The sequence below is a fragment of the Eptesicus fuscus genome, chromosome 2 (assembly GCF_027574615.1).
Source record: "Eptesicus fuscus isolate TK198812 chromosome 2, DD_ASM_mEF_20220401, whole genome shotgun sequence".
Classification (NCBI taxonomy): Eukaryota; Metazoa; Chordata; class Mammalia; order Chiroptera; family Vespertilionidae; genus Eptesicus; species Eptesicus fuscus.
This window is the reverse complement of record NC_072474.1, coordinates 37,824,419-37,833,764: the sequence shown is the minus strand read 5'-3', so window position 1 is coordinate 37,833,764 and position 9,346 is coordinate 37,824,419. Positions and strand designations below refer to the sequence as shown.

Genomic DNA, 9,346 nt, shown 5'->3' with positions numbered 1-9,346 from the left:
CCCGCATTTGGACAGCTGCTTTCAATGAATTCTTTCTGTCATGCAAGATGTTGAGGGGGAACCTAAAGGAACAGAGAGTTGGTGGGTGCTCAAGCTCAGAGTCGAGGTTGTTTGGGAGTGTTTGGTGCTTGCTTTCTAAGAACAATTTAGTTCCCAAGTCAGGATTTGGTCTAGGATGGCGTTTCCTCGTTACCTGGCGGGAGGCTGTGGGGTGGTAGCTGCCCTTACACAGCTCAAGCCTCATTGTCTGCCAGCGGCGCCGAGCAGTGAAGGGCACAGCGGGCCCGGGGACCGCCTGGGACACTCGGGTCCGGGGAAGTTCAGGGATAGTTTTGTCACATCTAGTGTCTCTGCTCTGCAGCAAGGGCCTCATTTCTCTGGCCCTGTTTTAGGAGCTAAGATCATGCATCCCAAGTGCTTTTTGAAAGGAGACGGAGTAAAACACTAAACCAACGGTGACAATGAGAGGACGTTCTTACTGGCTTCTTTGGGGAGGAGCGCATGGCTTTTCTCTTCACTTGTGGCTTATCTCGAAGTATCTATAACCTTGTGCTAGTGAGAACCAAGTGCAACGCTCGAGCAGCGCGTCGGGAGGGGAACAGGGAATGAATGGCGCCTGAGGTTCGTTTCTAACTGGTGATGTCCCGGTGCCACCTTTCGAGGCTGCAACTCAGACCCTGCAGCCTGAACAGTCATGTCCCCTCTGACACACCAAGAAGAGGGAGCCACCGCACTCGTGCCTGTAGGTGTGGCGGGCGGGCGGGTTCCGGCAGCCTGGGAGTGGCCATCCGAGAAGCAGCACGTTCCTACTTCAAGTCTAGTTGCTCATCTGAACATCGCACGCTCGTGTGTTTCTGGAACACCCAAGGGCAAGGGACCCACAGAGCCGGTCAGCACAGTCTTGTTGCTCCTCACGCCCGCCCGGCCCCCTCAGGCATCTCACTCTGCCCGTGAGCCCGGGGCAGCCGCTCAGAGGGTGAGTAGGAACTGGTCCTGCTCGGGTGGCTTCCTCACCCAGGTGCCCAGGCCTGCCTTTTGAAACGCTTTGAACAGCTGCTGCTTAACTGCCTGGTAGGTGCGCGCCCCCAGCTTGGCCTCACAGTACATGGCCGGCGTGTCTCCGTGGCTCGGAATCCGCGTGCTCAGCTGTGGGACAGGAGTGAGAAAGGACTAGTGAGCCGCGAGCAGAGGCGGAGCCCCAAGGCGAACGGCACAGCCACACGCGTGTGACAAGCAAACATTAGCTCCTGGTTCCACCTTCTGTTTTTATTTTTTAATTTCTTTTTTGGTTACAATCTGTTTCAATATACTTGAAATTTGGGAGAGGGTTGATCTTAGATTAAGTTTTCTCACTGCGTGTACACACACACACACATACACTCACAAATAGTAACTGTGTGGAGCTGATACATGTGCTAGCTCCATTGCAGTGGTCATTTCACATGTATCTGCATCACAATATCAAATTGTACACCTTAAATATACAGGATGGGGCAAAAGTAGGTTTACAGTTGTCTGCATGGAAAAGAATACAATCCTATATAATAAAACCCTAATATGCAAATCAACCGAATGGCAGAACGACCAGTCGCTATGACACGCACTGACCCCCAGGGGGCAGACGCTCAGTGCAGAAGCTGCCCCCTGGTGATCAGTGCGCTCCCACAGGGGGAGCACCACTCAGCCAGAAGCCGGGCTCACAGCTGGCCAGTGCAGTTGGCAGGAGCCTCTTCTGCCTCTGCGGCAGCACTAAGGACCCCACAGAGAGTGGGCCTAAGCCAGCAGGCGGACATCCCCTGAGGGGTCCCGGACTGTGATAGGGCGCTGGCCAGGCTGAGGGACCCCCTCCCCCCAGTGCATGAATGTCATGCACCGGGCCTCTAGTAATAAATAATAATGCAAGAACAAACTGTGTTCTATGTACTCACAACCATGAACCTACTTTTGCCCCACCCTGGATGCAATGTTTATGTCAATTATACCTCAAGAAAGCTGTTAAAAACAGAATACCCATTCTCCCTAAATTGACCTACTGATAAAGTCAAATATCACCTAAAATTCCAAAAAACATTCCCTGTATTAGTTAGAGTTAATTATTAATTCTAAAAGTAACTATTAGAATTATCAGGCAAGTCTAGAATTCCAAGGGAAATCCCACGTATTAGGGAAACTGCTTCCCCAGAGTGTGAATGATTAAGGAATAAAATGAACAGGTAACTTGCCTGCTATCAGTCACAAGCGCTGTGTGTAGTTTTTCTCTTTGGAGGAGGATCAGGGCTCAGATTGGGGAGGGGATGGTATTGCGGGATGATTGTGGGAACTAAAGCAGCAGGGTGGAGGCAGGGCCAGGAGGTTTTGAGCTATAGTCTAACCGGCAGGAGGACGATGAGACGGGGATGTTCCCTCTCCTGAGCCATGGCAGGCACAGCCGTGCAGCCCACACAGGGTGGGACCAAGCGGGGCCTGACTACCCACCCAGCGGGGAGGTCAGGGTGCACAGGGAGGGCCAGAGGGCGAAGTCTCCCAATCCCTCTGCAGGGTGCTCGGCGAGTAGAGACCAGCCCACCCACTTGCTGCCACCGCCACCTGGAGCCAGGGCAGAAGAAGAGGCCTCTTTGTTTAGCAAGACAGCACCGCCGGCCTGCTCCGACCTTCCAGTCCCCACCAGTGGGTAGAAGGGACGGGTGCAAAGTGCCCGGAGCAGGCGGGAAGGGAGGCAGGCTGCAGGGTCAGAGCAGGCCAGGTTCCCAGGCCCCGCGGGGCCGCCGGGGTCACTGCCAGGCTGAGAGCTGAGATGTGCAGTTCCCAGGGTCCTGAGTGGACACAGTGTTCATTTTAAGCACCAGCAGGTCTGTCCTGCTCTTCTGCTGGCTAAGTCAACCACAGCTCTCCTTTTCCCTGGATGAGAAAGTGGGACGACCAGCGCAGCAGTTTTAATGTGTTTCTTTGTTTCCTTTTTTTTTTTTGGTTACAATCTGCTATGCTTTGGAAACACATGGAAATGCATATCACAACTTAGAACCCAGAAATGTCGTCATGACCCGATTCACAGGGGAGAAAGCAAGCCCAGAATTGGTGCCGTAGAAACGCACAGCCTGCAGGGTTGGAGAGGAGAGGCAACCCTCTCTGGCCCTCACTATCGGCACCATTTGGGCAAATCGCCCACCTCTCCTGAATGCCAGTTTCCTTACATCGAAACTGAAAAGCTGTCTATGGACTTTCCTATGTTGCCCTGTGCTGGCCACCCCAGGTGTCCCGAACAAGCCCCTTCTCCACCTGACTTCTCAAGCCGCTGGCCTGCCCCCGGCCTGGCGGAAGTCTGTGGGGAGTCGGGGAAAAGGAAACAGATCTGGGGCCAGTTCTTGTGTCACGCGTCCCACTGTCTGCAGGCCCAAAGGCATTCTTCGGGCCCCTGGCCTGTGTCCAGGTGGGAGCCCTGGGCTGGCTGTGTTACCCACCTTTCCATACAGCCGCGCCCACCGGGCAGAGAGCACGTGCTTGCAGAGCCGGGAGGAGCCCCCGCAGCTCCGCCTCCCCGTGGTGGCGTCCAGGACCTCCACGTCCGCGCTGCCCACGACCCAGTTCACGCTGAAGTGGGAAGACTTCCCGGGCTGGCGGGCCTCGGCGCTGCTCACGCCTGTCGGGAGAGAGTGGAAGCAGCGGCATCAATGCTCTGACCCTAGGCCGCCAGGGCCAGACCGGCCGTGGGAGACGCCTGCCCAGGATGGCACAGCCGTGTGCACCGTTCTCACCTTTAACCCCTGGCCAGGTTATGGCTTCCCTTCAGCTTGACCCTAAAGGTTATGGCTTCTCTTCAGCTCGCAGAGACAGTTATTGTGGAACTAATTTTTCACTTTTTACTTAAAAAATGTTTTTATTGATTTCAGAGAGGAAAGGACAGAGAGAGAGAGAGAGATAGAAACATCTATGATGAGAGAGAAGCATTGATTGGCTGCCTCCTGCATGCCCCCTACTGGGGATTGAGCCGGCAACGTGGGCATGTGCCCTTAACCAAAATTGAACCTGGGACCCTTCAGTCTGCAGGCCGACGCTCTATCCACTGAGCCAAACCAGCCAGGGCTCACTTTTTACTTTTAAGAGATTATTATTGTAAGGCAGTCTAGTAATAAAGCAGCTCTGCCCATTTCCTCCTTCCTATAAAGATTTGTTGATGGATTAATGAATGATGGAGCCAAGTGGACGTTGCCTGAGCACGTGGGTTCATTGGGACTTGCTACATGCCCTATTCTGCTCAGTACCAGGTGGGCCCTGCGGTTCCGAGTTGGGTCAGGAGATAGAGAAACTAATGAAGACCAGATGCCCTAAGAGTGCAGCCTAGTCCATCAGTGGTATGACCCAGAGACAGCGCCAGCTCCAGCGTTTGGGAGACCCAGTGTCAACGAAACCACAGGCCCATGTTCCATGCTGGTGAAAATTTCAGGACGACGAGAGTGTAAAAGCACCTGTGGTCCTTCTAAGCGTGGTCCCTGTGTGACTGCACGAGTCCTACGCCCTGAGGCTGGTCCTGTCCAGAAAGCCTCCGGAATTGGCAGGAAGTCCTTCTTACAATCCTCCTGGCCAGATTGTACACTGATTTCTAATTGGGCTGACACGTTCCTTTTAGTTGCCACACTTGGTAGCATCTAACCTCAGCTCAGCCTCCGTCCCATCCACTCCCAGAGGCTCCTCACGTCCATTCAGAGATGCTGGCGGTGAGATGCCTGGACCCACATAAGTCCTAAGGGCACCTTGCCAGCCTCCCCTGCAATGCCCTGAGGATTCTGAAACATGCTCGATTCTGGTGCTGTTTGCCCCCCGCTTCCTGCCCCCCGCCGTCCTCTCCCCAATGGGGCATGTGTCCTTGGAGAGTGGGTGCCTGTGGGGCAGAGCTGGCTGCTTTAGCGCATTGCACCAGGTGACTGCTCAGGGTCACGGCAGCGTTGCCATGGTGGTGGAGAAGCCATGGTGTTGGGGAGCAAGGTCTGGTGGCCCTTAGGGGGCCTGCAGCAGGCACCCCGTGGGGAAGCGACCCTTGCATCCAGGGACAGCCAGTGCATGTGCAGTGCCTTCTGTGCAACTGCCAAAGGCAAAGCTATGGACTCTAGGGCTCTCCCACTGCCCCCACTGTCCAGGGGCTTCTTGGATAAATCGATGCCACCCTCTGCCCAGGCGCTATTGGAGTTTGCCATCTGCTGCCTCCACAGACCAAAACCACCCAGTGACCTTCTCCTGGTCACAGATGGGCTGTGCTGGGCATCCAGGCTACTTCCATCCACGTCAGCTCCTTTCTTTCCCTTGAAGTGGTTCTCTGTGGCAGCTACCTGTGCAGGGAGCTGGGAAGGGGGACAATCTGGCATGTTGGCTGCAGAAGGCAGCGGCTGAGGTCAGGGGTGACCAGCTGCAAAGAGATCAGCACTGTTCCAGAGCTGCACGCATGCCCCAGGCACGGCCCCTCCAGGACCTGCACTGCCTCCCCAGCCTCCTCCTCCACCTCATTCACCTTCTCCTCCTCCTCCTCCTCCTCCTCCTCCATCTCCTCAACCTCCTCCTCCTCCTGCTCCTCCTCCTCTTCCTTCTCTACAGAAGTCTCCATGACCAGAGGGGGGAAATGTGGGGTTGTAGGAATCCAGAAACTTAGTTCTAGTCCCGACTTCGCTCCTAATTTTCTCCGGTTCTTCACCAACAGAGATAACTTCTTGCTGAAGGGCAAATGGGCCACATAGGAGAACTGGCAACCGGGTCCAGTGCTGTGGTTATTGTTATTTTCATTTGAAGGGATGAAGGTCAGCTTTGGTTTGTTGAATGATCTCCACATTGTAGATCAAAACTGTTCCCGTGAGACCACAGGGACGTCCCCAGTGTCGCTGTAGTTGGGAGACCTGCTCACCTGGACGTGCTCAGGGAGTGGAGTGACCACCCGCAAACCAGGGCCAGAGTGCCGTTCACAGGAAGCGTTTCGTTTCATTTGTCTGTTCTTGAGCACATTCCTCTGCTGGAGATGTTATTGTCTGTCTTACACTTTGAGCTTCTAGTTTAAGGATGGTCTCTCCTTTCTTGTCTCTTGCTTGCAAGGAGAAACTCCCAGGGCAACCTGGCAGAATGGCAGTGCCTCCTCTCTTCCTTCCTGCTCTCTCCCCACTCAGCCCCATACAGACAGCACCTTGAACGCTTGCTGAATATTCGCGGCACACCTTCTGATATCCCTGTCATTAGTGACTATCGCTGACTACACCCCAGGAGACTGACTCAGTGTGCCAGACTCAGCTGACTCTCACGTGCAAAGGTGCCAATACACAAGGAAACATAATGACCTCAGGAGGTCCGTGTCCGTCTAAATGATGCATTCTCTTCTGTAGGGAAGCCCGAGTGGCTAGGCCGTGTGCAGCCGGAGGTGGTCTCGCCATCAACGTGACAGCAGGAGAGTTCTTTATCATCCAAACACTCACCAGCACCACCTCTCTCTTTCTCGGTCTCTCTCTGACGTTGCCTCTCTCTCTCTCCCCATCTCCCTTAGCCTCTCTCTTGTAAGGACACTTGTGATGGCATGTAGGACCCACTGACATAACCCAGGATAATCTCATCTCAAAATCTTTAACTTCATCCTATCTGCAAAGACCATCTTTCCAGAGAGGTTGGGTGGCCATTACCCAGCCTATCACCAGCGCTAATTCTGACTTTGGAACTGGTCTCTGAACCGAGTGAGGACCTTTCTGGGGAAGGAGCAGTCTGGCCCTTTGGCACCATTTCTGCAGGAGGGCTGGGTGTGGAGGTGAGAGGGTTCCGCTGCTCTTAGCTGGGACTGTGGTGGGGAGCTCAGTGAGGCTCCTCTCGGGACGACTGGCTGGTGAGAATGGAGGGACGCAGAGCCCCGCCCGGCACATGGGGTCGGCCTCAGTCAGCTAGGACTTCGGTTTGGAAACCTGGAGAGAAGCCCACAGAAGAGTGGGAGAATAGAGGTGTCCCTAAAGGTGGTGTAACCTGGTGAAGGACAGACGACCAGTCTTTCCTTTAGCGATTTCTTAGGGTCCTGGAAATGGTGACTACCCCTGACACAGTGTCTCTATCAGAGCAACCGCTCATGCAGGCGATGCTGATAAGAATCTGTGAAACCTGATGCAGACTCAGAGACATGCGGACCTCTGCTCATGTGTACATGCACGCGTGGGCTACCCACACGCGTGAACATTATAGAGAAATATTTCATGCTAAAGCTTATCTGTAGGAGGATGGTCAGGTCTCCATCACTTTCGACACAAATCCCCTGTGAGGTGGACTAACTCACAAAGATGGTCTGATGCTTCACTCAGTGCACACGACTGGGTTAATAGGGTGGGCTCTGGAAATGGTGCACGTGCAGAGATCTCTCCCGTGACTTACTAGCAGTGTGGCCTCTGGTAAGTCAATTAACCACCAACTACTGTGACTACCACCACCACTGCCAACATGCCCGCTCCTGCTCCCACCGGTGTTTTAGAGCAGTGAGCGTGAATCCACGCTCAGCCGTGAAAATGAGTCCTATCATTGCTCATGTAGCTATTAGATGCCTTACCTTGAGAAAATCCTACATACCTTTTAAAAAGCAGTGTGTAAGAGAGACATTACGGAGTTCTTTAAATAGCTAGTGGGCCTACTATATTTAAAATGTAATTCACTTTCCCCAAATTAAATTTACACAAGACACTCAGGGCTGTAATTTTTACATGAAGTGAGGCAAGTCTGTGTTACAGGGCAGCACTTGTGTTTAATTCGTGAAACGAGTGAAGCCGCTTCCAGGCGTGCACAGAATCACAAAGGTGCAGGATAGAAGGGGCCACTTGAGCTTTATATACGGCCAGACACCTTGGGATCTCATGGGCACACATGCATACACACGCACATATCACACACACACACACACATGCACACACATGCACACACCACACACACATACACACATGCACACACACCACACACGTGTATACACATACATACCACACATCTCACACACATACATACCCACCCATACATACTACACACCTCACACACATGCACACACCACACACACAAGCACATATACACACACAAGTACATGCACACACAAACACACCATTCACACCCATTCACACCCATGCACGCACACCACACACATGTCTGAGAAGGTTCTGGAGAGAGTGGCAGCCGTGTCGCCCACGCGGGAGGCTGGGGCGTCTGCTCTAATGAGAGTTGCCGCGCTGACTGTCAGGGATTTCCTAGAGTCAATAGGAACGTGACCTTAATTGTGGTCATAAATGACTGTGGTTGGTTTTCCTCATAGTGTAAGGTACACGGGCTCACAGGGCGCTCTAAAAAATGGGACCTTTCCTCCATGGTGGGGGAAATGGAATATATAATTTATAACTTGATAGTGACATGGTGCTTGGTTTCTGTAATGATTATCATTACTTCAAAAGATATGGATAAAGGGACTTTGGCAGAATATGATTGATTTTGCCTCAAATTATATATTTTTCATGACTAGAGTATCCAAAATGTAGTAATAAGGCAAGTTTTATGAAATTTTATAAAAATGTGGGTGACTTTCATCTCTGTCTATTCTGCGTTATCCACGTGGGGTCATTCCTCCCACGCCCAAATAACACAGTTAGTGTCTCCTTTGGTGGGAGCGTGGCTAGAGCTGAATCAGTTCTGTTTCTGTCTGCCTGGAATGCCCTCACCTTCATCTTTAAGGGAGTCTTTCACTGGGTCTAGATTTTTAGGTTGAGATTAGTTTTCTATCAGTTTTTACAGATAGCATTTTCTTTTCTTTCTTTCTTTTTCTTTTTTTTTTGTCTTCCAAAAATCAGCTCTCAGTCTTATTTAGCTTCTTTGAAGTTGTTCTGTCTTTTATGTTCTGACTGCTTTTTAGATTTTTTTTTAAAAAGTAATTTTACTGCTGAGGGAGGATTAAAAAAAATTCTTCTTGGGGTATAATGTGCTTCTTAGATCTGTAGCTGGATGCTTTCCATCTGTCCTGCAAAGTCCTCCGTTGTTATTTTGTCTTTAAATATCATTCCCACTCCATTTTTTTCTCTCTCTTCTCCTAGAACTCTTGTTACATGTAGATGATATGTTCTCACTCCGACTCTTACTTTTGTTTCTTTTTGTATTTTCCCCTCTGGGATGCTTAATTCTATGTGTCAACTTGGCTGGGCCAAGGTGCCCAGATCCTTGGCCAAACACCAGCTGGCCTTGCTGTGAGCGTAGGTTAGCTGGGGCTGGCATTTAAAGCAGTGGGCTGAGTCAAGCAGAGCATGCTGCCCCCCCCCACCCGCCCCATTATGCAGGTGGGCCTCAGCTAAGCAGGCGATGGCCCTAGAAGCCAAGCCTG

General features: G+C 52.1%; 1 protein-coding gene across 1 annotated transcript in view; it reads right to left on the bottom strand.

The window, feature by feature from the left end:
- Positions 1-456: 456 nt before the first annotated feature.
- ADARB2 (adenosine deaminase RNA specific B2 (inactive)) overlaps positions 457-9,346 on the bottom strand; it is a 151,607-nt gene continuing 142,717 nt past the window's right edge. Inside the window, exons 9-10 of the mRNA XM_028158691.2 lie at positions 3,459-3,637; positions 457-1,146 (exon numbers count right to left, since the gene is read on the bottom strand). Of these exons, the coding sequence (XP_028014492.2) occupies positions 970-1,146; positions 3,459-3,637 (356 nt within the window). The 3' untranslated portion in view covers positions 457-969. The remainder of the gene's footprint in view (positions 1,147-3,458; positions 3,638-9,346) is intronic.